At 37.6% G+C, this 26,465-nt stretch overlaps 1 protein-coding gene across 1 annotated transcript in view; it reads left to right on the top strand.

Moving 5' to 3' along the window:
• ppp1r37 (protein phosphatase 1, regulatory subunit 37) overlaps nt 1-26,465 on the top strand; it is an 86,836-nt gene that overhangs the window by 29,727 nt on the left and 30,644 nt on the right. The window contains exon 2 of the mRNA XM_066705742.1: nt 10,355-10,452. Coding sequence (XP_066561839.1) covers nt 10,355-10,452 — 98 coding nt within the window. The remainder of the gene's footprint in view (nt 1-10,354; nt 10,453-26,465) is intronic.

Here is a 26,465-nt window from a genome sequence, read left to right as displayed (position 1 = left end):
TAACATTCTCCCACTGCTTATCAGGACTGAGTCATCACACAGCTCTCCGCCACCACAGCCTCCTGTCATCATCTCGTAACACTGAACTTTTGTGACTTTTCCATTTCTAGCTCCTATTATGAAATTAATTTTTCCTCAGCGTATCTCTCCCTTGTTTGCACCATGCATACTAGACTGTCCAGTGATCTCCCTTCAAGGAATCTACAGGACATGATAATTAAACAATAAGATATATATTTGCTCATAAAACAGGTGACAGAGATGGAAAGAATCCCAGAACTCAGCCAAGGTTTTGAGCCCTGAGGAAACCAAGGTCTGATCAATTATAGATTAGTGATTAATCTTCAAGTTGGTCTAATAGATTATATTAGTTATATTAGATAAATTGGTCTAATAGATTATATTAGTTATATTAGATAATCAACAATTTTATCAAGCTTCTCTCCCATTTCCCCATTTTAGAGCCGTTGTGTTACAGAGTTGATGAGAAGCAGCCTTGCTTTGCTGGGGTGACTGGGCATGCCGTTTGCTTGAGTTGCTGTGACTCAGTGTGACTATAGAATGAGAGCGAGCGGGTGCGGGAGGGAGATGAGATCGAAAGCACTAGTGTTCATATAGGTTTTTTTTTACTTTTCTTTTTCGACGTTCTATTATTTGTTGAGCGAGGCAACACGCCTTTTTATAAATGCAGCAGCAGGAAACCCTGAAACTTTATGTTTAAGGTATATGCAGATGTACTTAATTTATGTAAATATTTAGAGATCTTAAAATGAATTAGTGATAGCTCTAAATTCATTTCAGATATCTTTAAATGTTTTGATGATATCTTCAATGCACTTTAAAATGAGATATCTACAATTCATTCAAACATTATTTGAAATGAATTTAGATATCTCTAATTAAAGATATCTCTAAATATGTAAATACATCTTAAAAACCTTTACAGATCTTTAAATATTGAAATATATCTCTAAATATTGAAAGATATTTTAAAATGCAATTGAAGATATCTTTAAATGATAACTTGGCTTGTTGTTTCATAGCAACGGACTAGCAGCACCATCGTTGCTAGGAATGATGTTCTACTGACCTGACATTCTCTGCGCAACTGCACTGACTGCACTGCAGCCGACGAATCTTAACTACTGTTGAGAGGATGGCTTAATTTTCCACATGTGAGTGAAGGTTACTGACACATCAGAAGCAATCAAAATGCATTGAGGCTCCATCTCGCGCATCATTGCTAAAATCTCACAGATCTCTATTTCAATGTATTTTAAAAACATATATATACATATATTGTTTGTTTAAAGAGTCTTTGTTCAGTTTTTCTCCTATAAATTGTCAGGCTTTATTAACTTATTAACTTAATAAAGCATAGCAATGTATAGGAGAAAAACTGAAAGTCTGATTTAACAAACACAGTATATGTATATGTTTTTAGGGGGAGTTGGTTGGTGGGAGGGGGGAGTTTCTCTGTTGCTGCTGCTTGAGTTTTGAGAAACTGTGTGCTCCGTGGTGTCTACTTTCAGGTGATTGATCAAGTTTGATGTGTTGAAATTCTTTCCCGACCTTCCTTCTGATACTTCAGTGGAACATGCGTTACAAATGCGTCCACACAGCCGGCATTCTCGTGTAACCAGGCACATGCGCATATAAAGAATAAAGAAGGCATAGCGATCTCAAAGTCTGTGCTAGGGTGACTGGGTTTTCAGTGTATGAGCTCATTGCAGTGGTTTCATCCCTCTCTGAATTTGCAAGAGCATTCTGACCCCCCTTCATCAATGGTCTGGTCTTTTGGCATAGCAGGTTTCTCTCTGTCACATTGAGGCTGTGGGGGCGGAGTCTGAAATGGCGGGTCGAATCCTAGCTTGGGATCTGACAACACATTGCTATACATGCCGTCCTTAAAGATATAAGCATAACCTGTGATCCTGATACACATTTGTAAACTGCTACCCAGATGTAAACAACATGACTGAACAGGCACTAACTGAATCTAAATTAGGAGAGTATGGACCTTTAGCCAAATACTCTTTTGCTCCAGCGTTATCTTCCGGCCTGTTCACACAGAAAGCAAGTGTTGGAAAGTGACCCCTAGGATGACTCTGTGACACTCTACTCATTATAAATGCACTACTCTGATTTTAATCTCATTGGTTTAATCCTTAGATTTCTCTCTCTCTCTCTCTCTCTCTCTCACACACACACACACCATTTTATTTATTTATTTATGTATTGCTTACATTCTACACACAGCAATCAAGAGATCCGAGGGCACACCATGTACAGATGTATGTGCTGGCAATATTCTAAGGAAAGTAGGTTAAACAATGACATCTAGGGCCCATACTGTTATGCCTTCTATTTGACATAGGATTAAAAATAAACATTTTTATTTTTTTAGTTTTGTTTTGTCATACACCCACCCCCCCTGCCCCCCCCAAATAATATTTGTAGGTATTTTAACTTCCAGGTGACGCATATATATTTGATTTTTGAAATGTTTCTGCATGGCTGTTTTTCCAAGCTCCTGTTCAACTGCAATAGGAAGAGAAGGGCAAGGGATTGTTTTTTTTCCTAGGAGAGAGTAAGCAGTTGGTACCAGGTAGTTCCAACCTGTCAGGTAGTGAGAATTTGATTTCAATTATAGCTTAAATGTTAACGATAAACCCTCTGCTGTTACCTCCACCTCTGGCAAGCTTTCAGATAGTTTTAACAATTGCCATGTCCTTGAGCACTGTGTACACAAAAAAGCTTGGCACGCTTCTCTCTGGAGCAGAACGCTTACGGATGTATAAAGAGAAGGTACATAAAGTTACCTGAGATTTACAGGATTGCAGTTTTTCTAGAGAATTGTAAGGGAGGATATGCAACTTAAATGAGACAGTACATGAATGGCAAGAGGCGCACTGTGGCAGAACTGTCTGATGTTCAAACACTTGGACACTGTGTACGCAATGCATTTAAGCTGTATTACTTTTAAACCGACCTGAAAGTGCTTTGTTTTTTTGTCCACACTACAAAGTGTTTAATATTGTACTGGAGAATTGGTCTCAAGATTACCTCAGGAGGTGGTGTACAGTACAGTTAGGTTGTATCACTTGGTGCATATTACTATATTTGTGCACATGGTAACACCAATTATGTATATTTTGTGTATCCTCCAATATTCAATAATCCACAGTTATGTGTGGGGCATGGCCAGAACAAATTTTGTCTTACTAATTTGGTGCAAGTAGGGGTGGGTGATATGATCAGAAATTGATATCAAAATATTTTTCCACGGTCCAGACGATAAATAGGCTATATGATATCACGATATGCACATTTTATGAGACCCTCAAATAGTATTACTATTATTAATAATAGTATTATTTTGTATTATTAATCATTTTATTATAATGTTAATAAATTACAATAAATTGCTTCTAACCTATTAAACCTGAAAGGGTAAGGCATTGGACATTGCACCTAATGTGTTTTTTATTGTGCATTTTTTTAAATTTATTTTTTACTATTTTAATTTCTGTGGTAAAATTGTGCAAACACACAACATAAATAAACGTATATGAATTAAGTAATTACAATTGAATTGGATGTAAAGAAAAGTATAACAATTATTGCTATATGGGATGGAACTTTTTTCCCCAAATACAAAAAGTGCATTCTGTTTTCCGCATAAGACCAGAAATAATGTAATCTTTTCAAACTGTAACTTTGTTAAGCTTCACATCCTGTATACATGGTCGATGGGGTTGAGTTCATGTCTTGCAGATTTCAACAGTTCTGCACAGAACTGCAGAGTTCCACTGATCCCGCAGATCTGCAGAGAACTGTGGATATCTGCACTACACGAACGTTACCACAATTTGTGGAAAGTCTAAGCATTCATTGGCTCAGTGGCCATATTCTGTGCAGATTCTGTGCAGAATGACGAAAGTCTGTGTGACGTGAATGCACCCCTTTGTAAAGTGCATGACAAATTGATGGGATACACATCCACTCCTTTGAACTAAATAGCGCAATAATATGATTTACTTCTAGTATTGCTTTTATTTACTACAGTATGTTTATATTAAAAGCAAAACATGTGCAATTTTGAACAAAATATAGGCCTAGGCCTAAATGCCATATTTCATTTCATTTATCACAATTTCTATGATATAGCAAAATCCATATCATGGCACAATCTCATACCGGTATACACATTCATACTGGTATACTGCCCACCCCTAGGTGCAAGACTTTTACACACATCATTGAAAAGAAGAGTTTGTAGTGATGGTTGACTGTGAAAAGACTTGGTCAGATACCAAAGAGCCATTTTTCGGGGCAGTCAGAAGTACAGTTTGTAGAATCCATGCTTTCTTGTTTGTGAACACTAGCTAGTGGAAAACAATTGTATTAAATCGGCATGCAGTATTTCAGTGTGGGCACTTTGAACTGCACTGATGAGAATGGATTTTAAGATCCATTTCAAGATTGAGTCAAAAGGGCTTTAATCTTGGCCCGTCCAGACCATTTTCTTGGTAAACATAGGATCCTGGAGAGAGCTGGACAATTTGGGATATTAACAGCTGTAATGCAATCAGGGGCTGCCTCTGTTAAGAGACCAATCAGTGTAATGTTATCCTTTACTAATTTTCCCCTTTTCCATGGAACATGTAGCCTTTTTTTTTTTTTTTTCGTACCTCCTTTTTTTTTTTTTTTTTTTTTTTCCTTCACCAAAGCATCCAAAATGGCTTCTTAAATGATGGTGGTGTTGGCACTTACCTTCTTCCTTGTAAAGTTGGCTTTTATCTCCACAATGCCAGTCTTGGGCAACCTTTTAGTCAGAGTTAGATTTGTTGTGTTGGGGCTATGTGAACTATAGCCTGGAGAGTGCTGCTTAAGGGAGTCTGGTAATTGGAATGGCCAGCCATATATTTAATAGAATTTGACAGTTTCTGAATGGCTTTGCTGTTCTAATAATGAGAGGGTTTATGTCCTAAGAGTTTGGAACCTCAGCGCAGTATTAAAGCTGCACTTCTTTTAATCTTCCTCTGCCATGCCATAAAAGGAGTTATAGACTCAAGTGCCCTATTATTTATTTTCTTCATTGAATGTTCTATTACACTGTACAGGACTGCCCTTTTCAGAAAAGAACTGTAAAAACATTGCAGATCTGCAATGAGTGGGTGAAATTATTTACAGTATTTGAGAGTCTTATTTTGATGTTGATTAAGGCTTAGGACTAGTAATGGTGCAGCTTTGCAGTAAAGGAGGTTGATTTGTGATGTGATATGAAATGAAGGTGTTACAGTATGCATCTGGAAACACTGTAGCTTGTTACATAAAGCAATCATTCCACTGATTTTGCAACTATAAGCTTTTTTGGTGTGTGCGTGCGTGTGCATGGCACCAATTCCTGTACAGAATCTTCTCTGTAATAAGTCAATCTTCGAAATAGGGATGTGCTTGACAAATATTTTGACTATCGATAATTCCACAACTGTTTGTCCACAACTATTCAAATAGAATTTTGCTAGTTTTGCAACTGGGTGTTTGGCTTTTAGGTGGGTTAACATACCAGTTGTAGATTTGTGGTAGTTTATTTGCTCTGCACATATTATACACTTAAGTGTTTTCATTTCCTTTGTCAAATGTATTTCCACACAGAACTTCTCTGAGAGCAGATTTCCACAGATATGCACAGATCTGCAGAACTTCACAGATTTCATTGGAAACGCCACTAAGTCCCATCCGCAGAAATCTGTGCAGAATTGCCACAGCCCAGCACGACTCCATTGCTGCAGGAGGCGAGCTGTGGCTGTGAGACAGAAGTGATGATGCAGGGATCACTTGTTAGCAGAGGTGAACGTCAACTTATTACACAATGAAGCTGTGAACAGCATTGTCAACACCATAGATATATAGAATCCTAGATCAACACTTTAGCATTGTCAATTCTTTATTAAATAATTACATCAATTATTTTAACAAATAGGCCTATAATGTAAATCTATGATGCACAATGAAGTCGTAACTTAAATTATTGACTGCCAATTTTTTCAATAAAAACGAAAATCTAAAAATGAAGTCATCCCATTACATTGATTTCTGCATGGTTTGTGAAGAAAGGCAGTAGCATTCTTGTAGCCCAGATTTGCACAGTTCTGTGAAAATCTGTGGTACACAAACACGACCGGCGTTCTTTGATCAGATGTCAAACAGCATAGTCACAAGCAACCAATGCAGCAAGTTGTGGGATACGTGAACACAACTAAGTTCATTGGCTGCTGAATGACACAGTAATTAGTAAATTATTCAATTTAGCATAGAAAACTTTAAAATACCGATATGAAGGTATAGTAAAAGTTCAAACCAGTCCCTAAATGAATACCGGTATATAGTTTTTAACTGTATACTGCCAAGCCCTAGTACAGGCTTTAAAATAAAATCAATATATACTTTTTTTTTTTGTAAACTATCGAATGTTAGATTCACTTGTCAATAGTGGCCATCTTTAGAGTTAAAAGTGCAAGTTTGTTTTGCTTATATTTGACCTGTGTATTTCCATTTGTGTTAGCATATCAGTATGAAATAGTCGTATATGTGGTTAACTGATTGTAACTTGTAGAACTTATTCTTAAGAACAACTAATACATGTATTATGAATTTGTCTTACAACATTCTGGCATCCATAGCTTATTCAAAATGTTTTCCACAAATTCAGTGTTAGCATTTTTCCTGAATAACCACCACATAAGCTTAATCAATTACAAGTGCCTGCTAAATAAATTATTCACACTTCTATAATATCATTTGCAGCATCAACCTTTATTTTGTATGGGATTCCTTTAAAAAAACAAAACTTGTCTTGACCCAATTGTCAATTGATCAGGTAGTGCTGGAATTAAAGGTTGTGATTTATTCCTGCACTTGGTCAATTTAAGAAACGTCTGCCTGTCATCAGTAAAATTTGCATTGGGGGGAACACAACTTTGATGAATGTGCATTCAGTGCTTTTGTTTATGTTGCCATCCAGAAAACTTTAGCATTATCGCATTACATATAGTAACCAGTAATTAGGATTTACCAATATATTTAAAATGCTCACTTCTTAATGTGATCAATTACATACAATCATCCCTTGCATATTTTAAGGTTTTAAGTGAGTCTAAACAAGGGAAAGCTATAAACCAGGACATTTTAACGATTTTGAAAATCCAGGACTGTCACGGTAAAACGGGGACATCTGGTTACCCTACATTTATCTCAAGCAATAAGGACATGTTCATAGAAATTGTCTGTGCTGTATTAAAATGACTAAACACCCTCTGAATTTGTATTTTTGTGTGTGTTTCTGTGGTGGTTCAAGGAAATTCAAGCCATCAGTGTTAAACCGCTGGCCTACATACTGAAGTTGAAGAGTTGTGCTAATTCAGTAGCTTATTTTATTTTAACAGTTGCCATTGTCTTATCCTTTTCCTGCTTTAAGCACATGTGTGCAGTAAAAGAAGCATGGAGAAACTGCAGCATGAGCTATAGAATAGCAAGTGCTGCTTCATAATGTAAGCCTCTCTACCCAGCTACTTACATAGTGCATTGACACTGAACTGAGGGACATTGACACAATTGCCTAGTTCATATTAAGAAAGCAGTTGGCTTCAATTTTGCTCTCTCCTTTGCAGCTCATGGAGTCAAACAGCTTTACAAACCAGAGAGTTGGCATAGGCCTAACGTTTTATCTTTTTCTTTCTCATTTCTGCTTTTGCATTCCTGGCTGTTCTTGACATGACCTGATGTTTCACCTATGCAAATCCAGTATGCCAGCAAGGTAGATCTTGCAGAGAAGGGTGGAAAAACAGGAATGTAAAACAGCAGAGGAAAAATAAACCCAGAGGATTAGAAAGAAAAAAAAATCACATGAACAATAATTGTGCATAACATTTGTTTATTATTATTTTCAACATATTTATTATTGTTGAATTTGTTATGTAATCAGCGATTATGCCAGTGAACCAGTTTGATCACTCACACACACACACACACACACACACACACACACTCTGACCCCTTGTACCACAATGAAAGAGAGATGAAAACATCTCCTGAAACATCCTCTGAAACGTGTCCTTGTCTCTACTGCCCTTCAGCTGGAACTGATGGCATCCATCAACCCCTGAGAAATTTGACCATATTACCATGCTATTTTTGAAACCATACCATACCGTTTTCAGTGAAATAAACCTCAACCCAGCCTTTGTGTACCAACTGAGAACTCCCAGTCAGTCCTGTCATACCATAGGAATCAAACGCATCTTTGTACATTTGAGTGACTGACTGGCCCCCATGTCTTCCAATGTATCTGTATGTGTGTGGATGATTTTTAGCACAAAATTTTGCAGAATCCCCCAAAAAACAACTGGTTAACAATGCTGCAAGTAGGACTGCAGGTCCTAAGCAAAGGCCTGCTTTGGCTGTAGAGAGCTGTGGCTCATTCATTCCAGTTGCAGAGACTTCCTGTTATTGAGTGCAGAGGAGAGAGCCTGTGTACACACTGAGAGCCTTGGGGGTGGAGAGGAGTAAGTATGTTGCGCTACATAATCGCCCGGTTCTCTGTATGGCGTAAATGCAGCATTCATTATTATATTATTATTATTATTATTATTATTATCATCATCATCATCATCACTGTCAGAGATAGATAGAATGGAACAAATTATGCGTGTTTGTTTTCATCCCAGCTTCAGCCTGGAACAGACCTGGAAATAAAAACACTGTTAAGTGTATAATATGTGCAGTGCAAATAAGCTACCACAAATCTACAGCTGGTATGTTAACCCACCTCAAAGCCAAACATCCGTTACGAAACCAGCAAAATTCTATTTGAATAGTTGTGGACAAACTGTTGTGGAATATATAAAAGCATTTCCATATTGTTCTATTTGTTTTGTTAAAGCAGTCTGGGACTTACTACATTTCCTTTATTTTAGTCTTGTGGATTGTAATACTTACATTTGCATTCCAACTGCATAATTTCCAGGTATACTTAACCGAGACACAGTCTGTAATGCTTCTGTCCTGCAACTTCTTCTATAACAGAACACTGTTCTTGTGTTGTGTGCTGCAGGTACAGTAACTGATATAGTTTTTCACTAGTGAATAAACATTTACATATTATAACATAAGGTATAGGAACAATGTTTTATGGTTGTATTGGTAAACTTATTGAGCAATTTATATGAATAAAAGAGAAAGCTTACGCTAATAATTTCATAATCCTGCCATTTGACTTCTGCAAACACATTTGAATGTCAGCCTGATCATTTTTTTAACAAATGGGATGTATTGCCTACTTTTGCCTGAATTTCTTTTACACATTTTCTGCATTATGGCTTAAATAATCCTAAATCAAACTGGTAGCCTGACTTTTTTTTAATGAATATATATATAACAAGGCACATTTTGGTAGTTTGGCTTAAGTTTTTCAGACTGTGCGTGCAATGGCAAGATCTTCTCATTTCAGACTGTTTTATAAAGCCAAATGTCAAGTCAGTCATATGTAATGAAGATAATGATTTAAAAAAGGATTTTAATTATTTTTCATATTAGTTATAGTACAATGTTTGCAATCACAATTACAATTAGTCAAGGGATGCAGGATTCCAGGGGATGCCAAATATGTCATAACACCACTACTTTAATGTTTGTATACAAGTCACCCGCCCCATACAAACACACACACTTCAAAAGAAAGAGTAACCTCTTCACGCGCAGTACACAAAAAGCATTTATCTTTGCAAAAGGGCCCACTGGCTTTTTCTGAAGTGTTGCTGAACAATACCCCCTTTGATCGCATACTGGAGCCTGACCAGTGTGGAGGTTATGAAGTTTACAGAGCCAAGCCCTATATTAATGACTACTATAAGCAAGCCGATCTACAATGGCTTTTATGCCCCCCAGAGAAGAAAAATAATAAATAAAGCAATGCATGTTGTTTGCTCCTCAAACCCAGGAATCATCATTGCAGCTGTAGCCTCTTATCCCTGAGCTCTAGCACCTCCCTGTTTCCCTCCTGTGTTCCTCTCTATGACACACTGATTGCATGTGGTGCGAAGGGGGCATTCAAGATTTATTTTGCTATGCATTGATCAAATTAGCAATGGAAGCAGCAGAAGGGGATTTAATTAATCTAAGAATTCTCCATTGATATTTCAATTTGCCTTATGACCTTCCCAGCTGTGTGTTGTATGGGCAAGCTGCGAGAGGGCTTCTCTGTGTTGTCCTCTTTTCTACTAACATTACAAATGACAGGCTGTGTACTCCATGTTTCTCCCTCTGAAATTGCTGTCTGTTCCTCCCTCAGCCCAGAATGTGACTGTGGATGAGATCATCACCGCCTACAGACAAGCCTGCCAGAAGCTCAACTGCAAGCCTATCCCCAAAGTGCTAAAACAGATACAGGTAAGTCTCAACTGCAGCTAATTCACTACTACAGCAACACAAGCTGTTCAGCACTCGAATCAACTTAGATATTTTTACAATCATGATTGTGATTGTTGTTGTCTGTGATGACAGGCTAACAATCAATATCCTACATTGTTCTAGATGTACACATACTTACAAGCAGGGGATAAAAATCACTTTTTTGGCCACTAGCCACTGTGTCTGGTAGAAGGAAGAAACTTACCAGGCACTTGATATTTTTACCAGCAAAAGGCAAACCTCACCAAAAATGCATGAGGGTGTGTAAATGTGTGGTGAACATGTTAAAACGTGGCATTTATTCAGGTAATTAATCAATCACTATAACAAAAGCTAAATGCACACCTGTATAGACTAGACAGGTGTGTATGAGGGAAAAGGTTATGGATATAAAAAACATGCTCCCACACAGTTTCTACTTGCAAGTGTTACAGTGAGGGAAAAAAAGTATTTGATCCCCTGCTGATTTTGTACATTTGCCCACTGACAAAGAAATGATCAGTCTATAATTTTAATGGTAGGTGTATTTTAACAGTGAGAAACAGAATAACAACAAAGAAATCCAGAAAAACGCATTTCAAAAAAGTTATAAATTGATTTGCATGTTAATGAGGGAAATAAGTATTTGATCCCCTATCAATCAGCAAGATTTCTGGCTCCCAGGAGTCTTTTATACAGGTAACTGGCTGAGATTAGGAACACTCTCTTAAAGGGAGTGCTCCTAATCTCAGCTAGTTACCTGTATATAGAAGACACCTGTCCACAGAAGCAATCAATCAATCAGATTCCAAAATCTCCACCATGGCCAAGACCAAAGAGCTATGCAAGGATGTCAGGGACAAGATTGTAGACCTACACAAGGCTGGACCATCGCCAAGCAGGTTGGTGAGAAGGTGACAACAGTTGGTGCGATTATTCGCAAATGGAAGAAACACAAAATAACTGTCAGTCTCCCTCGGTCTGGGGCTCCATGCAAGATCTCACCTCGTGGAGTTTCAATGATCATGAGAACGGTGAAGAATCAGCCCAGAACTACATGGGAGGATCTTCTTAATGATCTCAAGGCAGCTGGGACCATAGTCACCAAGAAAACAATTGGTAACACACTACGCCGTGAAAGACTGAAATCCTGCAGTGCCCGCAAGGTCCCCCTGCTCAAGAAAGCACATGTACAGGCCCGTCTGAAGTTTGCCAATGAACATCTGAATCATTCAGAGGAGAACTGGGTGAAAGTGTTGTGGTCAGATGAGACCAAAATCGAGCTCTTTGGCATCAACTCAACTCGCTGTGTTTGGAGGAGGAGGAATGCTGCCTATGACCCCAAGAACACCATCCCCACCGTCAAACATGGAGGTGGAAACATTATGCTTTGGGGGTGTTTTTCTGATAAGGGGACAGGACAACTGCACCGCATCAAAGGGACGATGGACGGGGCCATGTACCGTCAAATCTTGGGTGAGAACCTCCTTTCCTCAGCCAGGGCATTGAAAATGGGTCGTGGATGGGTATTCCAGCATGACAATGACACAAAACACACAGCCAAGGCAACAAAGGAGTGGCTCAAGAAGAAGCACATTAAGGTCCTGGAGTGGCCTAGCAAGTCTCCATACCTTAATCCCATAGAAAATCTGTGGAGGGAGCTGAAGGTTCGAGTTGCCAAACGTCAGCCTCGAAACCTTAATGACTTGGAGAGGATCTGCAAAGAGGAGTGGGACAAAATCCCTCCTGAGATGTGTGCAAACCTGGTGGCCAACTAAAAGAAACGTCTGACCTCTGTGATTGCCAACAAGGGTTTTGCCACCAAGTACTAAGTCGAAGGGGTCAAATACTTATTTCCCTCATTAACATGCAAATCAATTTATAACTTTTTTGAAATGTGTTTTTCTGGATTTTTTTGTTGTTATTATGTCTCTCACTGTTAAAATACACCTACCATTAAAATTATAGACTGATTATTTATTTGTCAGTGGGCAAACGTACAAACTCAGCAGGGGATCAAATACTTTTTTTCCCTCACTGTATAAGGTATTTGATAAAAACATTGCATTCTATTGAATTATTATAGCACTTGCAGGAGCATCGTTTTCAAATGAATCAATCACATATGCAATAACATGGCAGCTAATTGGGATCTGTATAAACATACTAAACTAATGAGAAGGAGTGTTATATGGTTATACATTATTACTCTTCATACTCCTCTTCCTCTTCAGTGCTACTGCCTTCTATTGGTTTCTGCACGTCATTAAAAGGGTTTCGTTGGATTGGCTATATATTCATAGAGTCACGGTGTGTGGTTAGGTAAAAAATATATTATCTCTAGGAATGATGACAGACAGTAACGTCCTTTCCATTGGTCAGTACCATGCACGCCAGCAAAGACGCAATATTATAAACAAGCTGCACGTTTCTCTTCAGCAGCATCTCCGCTACGCAGCAAAACATGCATGTCTCTATCACAAATTGTTTCCCCATAAATTAATATGTTGTAACTGATGCAATTGATGAATACTTATCTAACACAACACTTTGTTAAATAAATATCTATGTAAAAATACATCATGAGAAGCCGTATGGAAATGGCATAATAACAGCAGACCTGTCAACTCTCAGGCATCTCGTGTCAGAAGTTTCCCGACATTATCACAACTTTTTATTGTCACAATTTCAAATTAACTATAATGGTTGTGACTATTTGTTTTATAAAGGAATATTTTGCAATTACAGCAGTAATTGACCAACCAATATGTTTTTCTTTTTCATTTTTTATACATTTTCATTCAATTGCCAGTTTAGCAATGTGAGCTGCAATGAAAATGCCTTACATTGGCGTCCTTGTGGTGATGTTTTCCGGTCACAACAGTGAAATACAAAATGTATAAGACCTATCTAGGCTAGCTAATTTATACAGTCTACTTGACTAAACGATTGGCTTTTCCTCTCCAAACCACACTGCTGCTCTACGTTCTGTAACGTGCATTCCTTAGTATTATTGTTGCACATGGAAACATATTCTTATGGGGACATGCTTGTCTGAATATAATGTTGTCTATACACGTTTAGCTCTTCCTAATATCTCTAAACAGAAACGTGTATTTATTACGCTGTGTACAATCATGTAAAGCACAAAGAATAAAATAGACACACAAGTCCTTTCCACGTCAGGCTGTGTTGCTCATAGTGTTGCTGCCTATATCTACACATTACAGTGATTAAAAAGAAGGTAGAAGATAAGATGGCAGTGGTCTACAGATGTAATCCTCAAAGCGTCATCTAATGGAGGCACCTAAACTTACTAAATGGATTTGTTTGTATCCAAGGTTTAGATAGTAGATTCTTTCTTTGGCAAGCATATAAGCCTATGTAGCTACTTTCAAAACTTTCAAAGCAAGGAGTGTTGCCAAACATGTATAATCATACTTCTCTTGCTGCAGCTACATAAGTACATTTAACATTCTGACAGCTTATGCTGTGTGTTGTTTTATACAGTAAAAATCTGAAGTTTCTTATTTTTTTTTTAGATTGTTTTCAGAACAAGCTGAATGTGGTATATAATTCTGGTGTACCCTTTGAAACTTTCCAGAAGTACAGGACAAAAACAAAAAAGGAGAATTTTATTTTAATTGTCCTGGTAGAACAATAATAACATGGCAGTAAAATGGCAAAACATTTGCATATTTGGACTTAAACATCCAACCCCCAACTGTCACACAGTTTACACCAAAAGTACGGTGAATGACAGGTGACCTCTCAAAAATTGAGTGAGAAGTGTCCACATTTTACAAGGAAACTCTTAGGAAGTTAACTATGGATAGAAAATGATGTTACTTATAAAACCTGATGGGACATGTGGAATTATAATGCTGTGTTTTATCTGTTATTTAAACAATATGTGATTTATTGTTTAAAATATTATATAAATATGAACTTGAAATATGATGTTTAGTTTCCAGCATTACAAATGCTTTACTTGGAAAGTCTTGCTGAGAGGTTGGTTGCGGTTGGGTTGAGGCAACAGCTGGTGCAAAGTTTACTTCAGGACTGCAACACCCATTTGGAAGCAGTCGATCTTGTTCTACAGCATTGCTGTGGCGCCTTGTGTTGCTGCACTTAAGAAGGTGCAAACGTCGGGCTGTATAGATTGCGACAGATTTGCATGAACCTCCAGATCAGCACTCCCTAAAGTTGCATTGAAATCGTAAATTATATGTACAATGGATGGGTACTTTAATTATTCAGTATAGTCATGATTCTGTTGCCTAAACTTAGTACTAATAAATACTATAATTCACCCATAAACACAAATTTAGAAAAAAAGTGACATTGCAAGAAATGTGAAGCAGAGGAGAATACACTTGAAAGGAAAATGGGAAATGCATGTTATGTTTAGGTAACCAAACTGGTAACTGTGACGTGAGGAGTGCATATTCCAGACAGGCTTCTTATCCCACTGACACGGTATCCATGGTAATTTTGCTCACAGTGACAACTGTTCCACAGTACACACTTATTACAGGAAATGATGACATGTGGTACCCTGAATTTATATTGCCTGAGGTGTGCCAGTAACTGGAAGAGGTACTTGTGACTACATAGAGAAGCAGTTGATTCTCTTCTGGGGGCAGTGTTACCTGTATGGCGGCAACCCTGCTTTTAGATAACAATTGTACTTATAATGTTGTACCTGACTAGATTTCTAAGGTATGATAGGGTTGGACTCCCTTTTGGTTTAAGCTTTGGTTTATGGTGAGGTTTAATTAGGAATTCCAGGTGGATGTAGGAATGGTATTGATCTTACATTTTATGTTGTTTTTAGAGTAATATTTTGGGTGATTTGGGTAACTACATTTCTTCTAGGATTCTATAGGATTGCATTGGGATCCTGTCTTTTCATCATGCACTTTTCATCTTATGCTTTTCCACACCAGTGACAATTCATCACCGATTTGCATATTCATCACCTATCACCATGTGTAAATCTTCTAAATAGTATGGGAGCCCTTTTACATTGAAAACTTCAAAGCTTACAAAGCTAAACTCACATGGCACAGGAGCACGACAGTGATGCCTGAGCACGGTAAAGACTGTGGCACACTGGATCCGACACGTCATTTGTAGTCATCCAAAAAGTTGTCCGTCAAGGACATGTTACATTGGATCCATTAAGTAATGTTAAGACTGTACAATGTGCTAGTTAGACCTCACCTGGAATACTGTGTACAGTTCTGGGCTCCACACTTCAAGAAAGTTATTGCTGCTCTAGAGGCAGTTCAGAGGAGAGCAACCAGATTTATTCCAGGTCTGAAGGGAATGTCCTACTTGGAGAGACTGAGGGAACTGAACCTTTTCACCCTGGAACAGAGGAGACTACGTGGGGACTTGATCCAGGTCTTCAAAATCATGAAAGGCATCGACCACATCAAACCAGAGGAGCTTTTCCAGATCAGCAGGGACACACGCACCCGGGGACACAAATGGAAATTGGGCTTCAAGGCATTCAAAACAGAAAACAGGAGACGCTTCTTCACCTAGAGAATTGTCACAATCTGGAACAAACTCCCCAGCGATGTGGTTGAAGCTGAAAGTTTGGGAACATTCAAAAATGGACTGGATAGGATCCTTGGAACACTCAGTTATTAATGGACAACAATCGAGCACGATGGGTCGAATGGCCTCCTCTCGTTTGTAAACTTTCTTATGTTCTTATTAAGTGCACAGCCTTTCCCATTTCATGCATGGGTGTGTGTCCCGCAAGCTATGCCTGTTTCTTTACCTCCTCAACTACATTATTAATATTATTTTCATTATTATTAATAATAATAATAATAATATTTGTATGATATTATTATTATTTAGAATGCGCTCTTATTATACTGAAATGCTACAAGTCAAGGAAGAGTCAAAACAGACATAGTAAAAAGACAGGCATTACAACAGTAGCCTACATACAGACAAAACAAAGTAAGCTATACAACTATTAGGATAGCCAATAAAGGGGACCAAGTAATAATTGTGCTATTATGCATACTCTGTCTCTCATTTCAGAACAAAAACATACTACCTCCATAATCCAGTATTGGACTGCCGTTAAATATTTCATTATTTATCAAAACTGGTTAGCACCTTTTAAACTAAACAGTAAAACAGCTTTATGTTTTGAGAACAATGTAAAATCACCTGTAGCTATATGCACTTTAGAAAACCTTTTATTTTTGCACATATGTTTTTTATTGGTTTTATAACTACCATCTCAAGTTGTTTTAAAGAGAGCATTGCTTTAGATGAGGAAAAACAAAACTTTTTTTTATAAAACACTTTTAGCATTTTTTATCCAATTAATTGTTGTAGTAATTGACAGATGAATCGATTATCAAAATAGTCGATTGTTGCAGCCCTAGTTAGTATGCAATTTGTAAGTGAATATGCAAATTGGTGATTAATTGCCAGTGATAAATGGTACCCACTGATGAAATGTCCATGATGAAATGTCTTAGACCCGGTTCCATTTTGGTAACAATTAAAAATGCAAGCAGTAGTTCACCTTATAGTTAATAATTTTACCTGATACATTTTGTAGGCCTATTAAAGCAGTTTCAGGTTGTTAGAGGGTCAGTGCTTAAAGTCATTAAGCCAACCAGTCAGACCACATTTTACCACATGCCTGGTGGCAATCCTGTTGTTTTTGCATTGCTCTCTTAGATTAATACCATATTTGAAATGATCAATAGATGTGTACAGTACTATGCAATTGGCAGTGCTTTATCAATTTAAAATTCTTACAAAAGTATTCCCTTGATAAATTTATATTAATGTCCAAAAATGAACATAACTATGTCTTAAATATCACATAAGAACATGTAAGCATGTGGTTAGTGTTGAGCTTTTGTTTTTTGTATGGTTTGTGGAGGGAGATCCCTCTAACATGCAAACAAAAGGGTGTGAACCATTGCCATAAGAGAGAGACTCCAACCATTTTGGGGACAAATCAATAATGCAAGGAGCATTATTATTTTATTTTTTTGTAATGGAATTGCCAGTTATCTTTTTGTGTGTTTGCTCTCCCCTAAGTTTTAGAATCACCAATTGTGCAAATGCATCACACATGGGAGGGAAAGGAAGGATTCTCCAATCCCAGCCTCCCTAAACTAACCCTAATCATTTTACACACTAGTACAGGCTTTACAGCCAGCATGAGAGGTTCAGTGCCATGCTGATGGAACTGCAAACCTACAGGTGCTCATGTAACCAGTAGGGGATCATCGTTGGTGATGAGCCAAGAGAGACCCTGCTGATTTAGCCCTCGATAGCACCAGTGGCGCTAGGCCAATTGTGCACTGCCACTGTGCTCTCCCAGTCACAATCGGCTAAAAAGATGAGCATGATTTGAACAAGCGAAGTCCAGCTCATAGGGCTCAGTCTGAGCACTTTTACTGACTGAGCCACTCGGGAGGCCCCAAATGTGAAGAGCTTTATCACCTTTTAACTTTAGGAGAATATGCCTATGTTGTTTTTTAATATTACTTTTATGCTTTTATTTCCTCTCAACTGGATTACTGTAACTCTGTTTTTACCTGCTTGAGCAAGCGTAACATGTCCAGTCTGCAATTAGTGCAGAATTCAGTGGCTAGACTTTTAACAAAATGAGGCAAATGTCACATAACCCCAATTTTGACCTCGCTGCACTGGTTGCCCATTACTTATCGTATCAATTTTAAGATTTTATTAATTTAATCTCACTTTTTATTATATTATATATACAATTTTAATCTCTCCTTTATTGAAGTTCCTATCTCTTCAGTCATCTTCAAAGTGCTCTATATATTTAGCTCCACTGTCCTTTTCAGGGTTTAGTGTAATTAAAAGTAAACCTAAAACCTTAGAAAACTGAAACGGATCTAGCCTACATCTTTATCATCTATAAGGTCTCAAATACGAAGATATTTTTTTCACCCACCCATACTTGTGTCCTCCAAAATGTACACTGTCGGGTTATTCGGTTCCTTGACACAATAAGCCCACAGCACAGACAGCTCAGATAAGGTATCAGATCAAGGGTTTGATACAGCTACCTCTGATAACACTGCAGGCTCCACTGAACTAAAACAGCAGTAGGGTCAATCTCAAAGGATGATCAGGGCTTGATGTTTTCAGAGTTTATTTTTTTTAATATTACTTAAACTGTAGATGTAAACTGAATTGCTTCTTTACACAGAGAGTTGTGGGAGTTGGCAACAGGATAAGCAGCCACATGGATCTTGTAATTAGGATGTCAATTAATAGCATCACAACAGCAGATGTAAGATGTAATGGCAACTAATAATGAGGGACAGGCAAAAGTTCAAGCCCTAAGGATGATCTAAGGAAAGCATTGGCAATGTGGAGTCTTCCCCAACTTAAGCAAAGCTCAGATATTTGTGTTGGGAGGATCCAAGAAGGAGGGAGGGGAAAGAAAGAGAAAACATCTCTTGTTCAATGTGGCGTAATTAGATAACATAACATGCACCCCTTCCCAGCATTTATTGTTTTGCACCCCCATGTCTCATCATTATTCCAACTGTGGGCTGGTTCCGATGACTGCCTCTTCATTGGCAGGCAGGTCATAGTTTCCGTAATTAAACTAGCTAAGTCTGAACTCTGTTACTGGTTTGCTTCTTTCTTTAGTGTATGTCTAAACTGAAAGGTCTTCATGGGTTGAGCCATCCGGGAACATAACATGTTCCTCTAGTGGCAAGTTAGGATGCAGTCACATAATAAGTTAGGCAGCTGGAAGCAGAACATTGTGTTTCTTTTTGTGTGACAGCTAGGCTGAAGACTGAGGGCATGGTGGTTCCCATGGTGATGGGCACTGAACAGCTGTGTGTCATCCCAGCAGAAACACAGGGTACCTCACCTAGTGCGTGCATGGAGCCAGATTGTCCTTAAGGAAATTATTGGTCAGTCACTGTGGTTCAGAAAGCTTTCTTATGCACTCTTATTCCTTGGCATTTAAATTAGTAAAAAGGCTTGCAAAGTAATGAGCCTTTTGAGCTTGGCATCTTTCTTTGCTGGCTGACGAGTGATCCTTTATAATAAGGGCTAGCTGAATTTAAAAAGTGGCTGTTAAGACGGGGTGAGCCGAATACAGGTTTGTCTCTATAGTCCAGAGGGGCATCACTGGTTCTAATCTGTTGTGTCACAGTCAACTGAGACCATGATCATGAATGATCAAGTACACAAACTGGTCAAACCTCACTATTACATTATCGTCATTTAGCAGACGCTCTTATCCAGGGCGACTTACATTTGTACCCATTTATACAGCTGGGCATTTTACTGGAGCAATCTAAGTGAAGTACCTTGCTCAAGGGTACAACAGCATTTGAACCCACAACCTTCCAGTTATGAGTCCAGAGCCCTAACCAGTACTCCACAGTGCTGCCTGTGATATTAACCACTTCAACTCCAGATGAAAAAATGAAAGCCCTTCCCACCAGATTTTGAAAATAATGATGATAATGATAACACCTGAAACTGCTTTAAATTGAAATACATAAAATGAAGCAACATTTGTTTGTCATTAACCCTTTATGCTCCTGTGTACTACATATCCAGGTCCACTAAAGAGATAACAACTTTTTTTTGTTTGTTTGAACAAAGAAAACAATGGAAATGCAATATAAATAACTTTTTAGTTTACAGTATTACACTTTATAAATAACTTGTAATAATAGAAACAATAAACGGGGGGGTCTCATTCAGACGGTCACAGATCACTTCAGTTTCAATTGGATTTCAGAACAATCTAACGATTAATCTAGTATATATTATTTGATGTTCTGTCAATCATAGAGAAGTTCAGATCCAATTATGTAACTTAATTGTGTATCAGTACACTGTAAACAGAGTTTTCCATCTTGACATTTTGAGCTCTTCTGTGCTGCTTCTACCAAATCATGGATGGTATGGCATGGTACTGTGTGAGGGTGTTCATGGTGCTGAAGTGGTTAATACATTGCATGATTTGTTTGATCAGTTTATATAAATCTCATGTAGATTTGTATTACAATTTGCCTATTATTCTATTAGTCTTGCCCTGATTTACTGTAAATGGGATTATTTTTTTTAGGGAGAATAATCATTAAAATAAATCAGTTAATCCAAAATAGCGATTTTTTAGATGTTGTATTTGAACCAGTCAAGCAACCCTGCTGACTAATTGGCAACATACATTTTTTTGTTTTTGTTTTGGCTTGTGTATTGTATAAATGTATTTGTGCACTTGCCTGTTATCAGTGTATTAACATTGATTACATCAGATCCACAAAAAAGTAGATAGTTCTTGTATATGGTCTGATACAGTAAGATTAAATATTCAGCCCTAAGAAAGATAAAGCAGTTCCAAATTATATGATAAATTAATATTTTTGATATTTTGCAGTTAGTGCAAACACCAAATCCCATGGTATTTGCACTAATCTCTACACCTTTTCATGTAACATTTATCTGAGCAAAAATCCATACAATCCAGATCAAACTCATCTGTCGCACACTGGATGATTAATCCAATCATTTTTGACGGAATCCCAGTTATTTGTGGGGCTGATGTCATCATCAGTTGATAAATATTAAGGCCTATGCACAGGAATTAAATTGAAAATGTTTATAGCAGAAAATATTTTAGAATTAACTTTGGTCAGTCAGCCAGGTAAGAGATTTACATTAAATTAGTCTACCATTTTGAGAAAACCAGTCCATTTGACATGATGGATTGAATCCCCACCCATTTTACTTTTGGAATTCACAATCATAACTGGGAATGGTAATTTGTTTTGGTTGCCTTGCAAGGGCTGTGTCTGAATGTCTGCCGACATCTTGTGAGGAACAGTAGAGTGGCTCAGTTGTGCACATGACAGGCTTGTTATACTAAACTGGATGTGGTTAGTGTCCTGTATCTATGATTATAGCCTTTATCTTGGTTAGACACTTTTCTTTTTGACCATGAAGAAATTACATTCCAATCCAAAATACAAACACAAAAAACATTTTCCCATTACTTTCACTTTAGCAATTGACGGTATAACAGTTAAATTCAATAAAAAAAAAAAAATTGCTCTTGTGCTGATGTTATAAGATTTAAAGCTAGGGTTTTCACTTTTGAAAATGGTAGTTTAGGTAGTTGAATCCTGGTGTTGAGTGTTGAGTGTTGAGTGTTGCTTCTGCCATTGTCTTCTGGAGATTGGCGTTGATGTGTTGAATGTCATTTTCAGTCACAGGGCACCCTACCTTATCCTAGCAGTCTGAGACCTGTGCTGTTGCTCCCAAAGGGTGAGGAGCTTAATAAGAACTTAAGACCAAGAGCAGGTTATTTGTATCATAGCGCTGGTGTTTTTCTTAATAGCTTATTGATCTGAGAACTTTATCAAGTTGTTTAGAGGCTATGCTACGTTTTCATGCAGCTCAAGTTTAGAACACACAAGCAGGCAGTCATGCTCAGTCATCCAATTATCCAGCTATTATGACCCAGTTTTGTTTGGAGTTCATTTTTTCAATGTCTGTACAGTTCTCATTCTCATCTTAGATTGTAGGTCACATGATTTTTCAACATCACAGTAGTAAAACCTTGTGTGCTTTATATAGTGCTTCTCATCCCAAAGAATACCAATGCTGGATCATAATGGACTTACTTATGCCATCACTGTGATGCATATAGACCTAGCTCAGATTCTGAACAGGACTGTGTTTTCTTGTTTTGTGTTTATGATGTAACATAAGGATGAAAAAGTAGACCAGTATCAAAGGTCAACCAGCATTCTCCATAGCCCCTCTCACTAGCATCCTCTATCCAGGTCAGCTCTACCCAGGTTATGATATGGGATCACAGTCATAGTAGGTATATTTGGTCATTAAAGGAATACGTGGTGCATTAATTATTTCAACGTAGTCCTTTAGAATGCTGATTTCTCAAATCTATCAGCTCATATTCAATAATTTGGGGGGAGGGGGGGATCCCAAATAAAAGTAGCAGGATTATATAGGCTAATTTACACAGTGCATTTTTTTCCATGCTGTTTTAAAGCCGATTTTTGTATGTGTGTATGTGTGCAACATTTTCTGAATCAATCTTGGTGTATAATCTTCATAATTCTTAGCCTCACTAATATTTTCTTTGTTTAGGCTTAAACTATAAAGTAAGAAATTCCATTCAGTATCTTGCTTTGGAGGATGATCAGACCTAATTATGTGTAGCTTGGGGGTTCATTTCTGTTTATGGCCATTTACTTTTTATTATTAAAATGTCATTGTAAACACCTTTGTGTAGGGAAGTGGAATTCTGGCACATATTCTGTATTGTTTTCAGGCTCCATGTCATATTGGATCAACACAGTCTTTAAAGCAGTAGGAATGATAGCTCCTGAAGAGTGTAATAAATACTGTTCACTTTTATACTAGTAACTAGATATTTAGCATTTCATTCACATTGAACTTTTAATATTTTACTCTCAGTTTCTGTAGAGAAGATTTTATTTCAGGTTTCTGACATTTATTTGGTCAAGAATTTGTCTGTGTGGGTTTTATGATCAATGCCATGGATACCCCCTACATATTATTATTGCTCCTGTTTGCATCCTGCACATTGTTTTTTTCTAATGACCGTTAAATATTAACAACACATATTCCAAAACATCTGTGATGTACAGTTGCTTGGTCTATAAAAGATCCATTATTTATGTTAGTTTTCCTTTAAGGGAAGACCATGAGGTGCAGTACAGTATAGTATGGAGATTCAAATGAAATGGTGATCTAGCAGCAGTAAGGAAGCTGTTCTGGGGAGAATGTCAACAGATCTGACTGTGAAATAGAAGGCTGCACAGATGGCTGCTATTATTTCAGAGCAGGGTGGAAGTGGTTTTAGCTTTTAAGATAGCAAGCAGACGTGCCCAGACACAAAGCCTGCTGTGTTTCGCACCCTCTCTGGGGAGGTTGAGAGAGTGGGTTTGGGAGTGGAGGGGGGAGTGTTAGTTTTCAGGCCTGTGTAGAATGCCAAGGCCGCAATAACACCAGCTAGCCACACCACCCCAGGCACTTCATAGTATTGTGTCACATTTCCCAATAACCCCAGTGGCCCAGTCGCATACCAGGAGCCATGTGCATCGTGTGGCCACCATATTCGCACCTGCGTCCACCTGCTGACTCACTATGGGCCTGATTTTCCAACGTTCATAAGGGATTTTCTAATCGAGCGAGAATGTCCTACAGTATTGAAGTTGCTGTATTATATTTACAGCTTTAGGCTTATATATTGATAACAAATAGATACAATCTTATACATATCTTATAGATATCTTATACATATATTTCTTAAAATTATTATTTATATTTAAAAACTGCTGGTTTTAGCCCTATGCAAGTTAACCCTGATTCATTTACCATAGGACTTTTTCATTTTTACATGTCTTGACTGTGCTTTAATACACTCTATTATGAATAAACCATGGTGTACCATAGTAAACTTGCTTTAGGATTTTTTCTCATGGTAGATGTACACTCATTCCAGTGTAGTAAAGCACAGTGAAGATATGTATAACCCATAGGAAACCACTGTGAAACTAAGGTAAAGCCAAAGTAAAACCATGTTTTCCCCTATGGTAAATTTACCAGGGTAAAAATACATAAGGGTACTCTTGAATAAAGCATATCAAATCAGGCCCAACATTTGAAAACCAACTGACATTTATTCAAGTACTTTAATGATCAGCCTCAGGATGAGTCTGGTGACACTGCTATGGGCCAGTTGAAGCTTTTTTTTTCATCATTTTCTGCTACTGCTGTGTGTGAGCTGAGCACTCTTCAGGGGTTAACGGAGGGCTTGAAGTTGCAGACAACTCCTGCTATTCTGTCTGAGGAATGTGAGGAATGTGTGTTCATCAGTCAGAACGTTTGGTGTGGTGTTCAGTACATTAGCATTCTCATCAGCTGGTGTGGGACTGGGTGCCAGACTTCCTACCCACTCCCCCTCTTTCACTCTTTATTTTGTAACACTCTGCCATTCCAGTTTAGCTTAGTTTTTGCCTCAATTTGGGATTTCCTCTGTTTATATCAGGGGTATCGGGTGCTGTTCAGTTCCTCAAGGGTTGCAGTGTCAACTGAACTGTGTTCCCTCCCAGATCACTCTAACTTCATTGGTCTGATCAGCTGATTAACTGGATGAATTGGATAGTTCTCTACAGACTGCAGATTATGTTATAAGTAGTGCACCTTGAATCTTTTAGGCTGTAAAAAATGTTCTTTCATGTTGTAAAGGACCTTCAAAAATGTTTAATTGATCAGTTAACTATATTAATTTAGTAATTGGGAGATCCAGTTGGAATGAGAACCAGCAGACAGCACAGTTTTGTTTACTTCCAAATTGAAGTATAAAGACAAAACAAAAAAATTGAAAAGGGGAGCATTCTGAAATAAGGCGATATTCCTTAGCTTTGATGTATGGCCTATACTTTTGAGGGTTTGCTCTGGTAACTTTTGAACTAGGGGATTAATTTCACTTTTCACTTCTAGTTCAGAGCTGGAAAGCCACAGCATTCAGCACTAGTTTGACCATATGTTTTGGTCCTTTTGTTAGGAGGTATGTCTTTTTTTGCATTGACTGTCTTCATATGGATCTGCACCTATATTATGGCTTTTATCCTGATAGTTCTGTCGAGGTAAAGCAACACCAAAAGTCTGCTTTTACCATGTTTAAATCCTGTAAGAGATCTAAAAACATTATAGCTAACTAACGACTTAAGCCTAATATACCACTTATATTTGTAATTGTGTATTAAATAAATTACTTTATTTCTCTAAGACCATGACACACTTCGCTTCCATTAATCTGTTTGCACATTCACTGGAATAATAATAAAACAGCACAGCAGCGTAACTAATCCACTCAGACGCTAATGGGAGGGAATGGCATACTGCTACAACTACAGCTGGTGAAAATCATCCTTATGCTACTGTGATGATCCAAATAATGAAGAAAAACAAGCTTATTCTTTCATTTTGGAAAACTACATATAAAGCCTACTAATTTATTAAGGGGAACATTCCCCTAAGAAAGGTCCTGGACGAGAGTGGGTATTTGATAGAAGTGTCTTATTCCTGATTAGCTTTGGCAATCCATAAAGGTAAAACTAAATGTATATTGTTGTTCTTCATCAGCAGAACAACACAACCAATCTGGAGAAAATAAACAATAAATTAATCCATGATTTCTATTTTTTGTATTGTTTTGAGTCACAGCTTGGAAACCAGCCAACCGGAAAAACAAACAAATGCTTGTGTATGAATGTATCTATCTTCCGCAGTACAATAACTGTTTCATGAATAGCGCAGTAGGTGGCAGCACTAGTAAAACCATCTGAATACTAGAAACATATCAAGTAACCTGAGGCAATAATATACAAATGGAAAAATTGTGCCAGCAAACATAAATGTGACACTTGTAGTCTCCCAGCATTCTGTACTGTTGTTTCCCTTAGATGCTGTGCCTGTACCTTTTTCAACTTTAAATAATGTGAAGTAGTGAGCAATATGACAGTGTACAAATACACAAACGTTGTTATTTGTATTATTATAAATACACAGAAGAGTAAGATTCATTCATAGTTACAGCAACAGAGTACATGGAAGGTAATCAGACCTGATGATACACAGCTTAAGCCGGGTTTGATTGGTTTGTCAATTTACTTTTCATTATGTCAACGTGTGCAGCCTATACACATTTGGAATTTGAATTATGGTGCATATTCTATATCATTTTAACTTTAAGATTTTGAGCCAGGCTCAGTGTCATAATGGAACAACAATCGTCAAAACAGTAGGAATGAAAGCACCTTTATTTTAGCCAACATTTATAATTAATAATGTTTGCTTGTGTACCTAGTAACTATAGTTACTATTTTGCATTTCATGAACATTCTACCTTTATACTTGATTTCTGTGGATCAGTTAGATTTTGTTTTGGGTTGTCC

The sequence above is a fragment of the Amia ocellicauda genome, chromosome 5, assembly GCF_036373705.1.
Source record: "Amia ocellicauda isolate fAmiCal2 chromosome 5, fAmiCal2.hap1, whole genome shotgun sequence".
NCBI classification, from domain to species: Eukaryota; Metazoa; Chordata; class Actinopteri; order Amiiformes; family Amiidae; genus Amia; species Amia ocellicauda.
The sequence above is the reverse complement of the archived record's forward strand: the minus strand, read 5'-3'. Positions and strand labels throughout refer to the sequence as shown.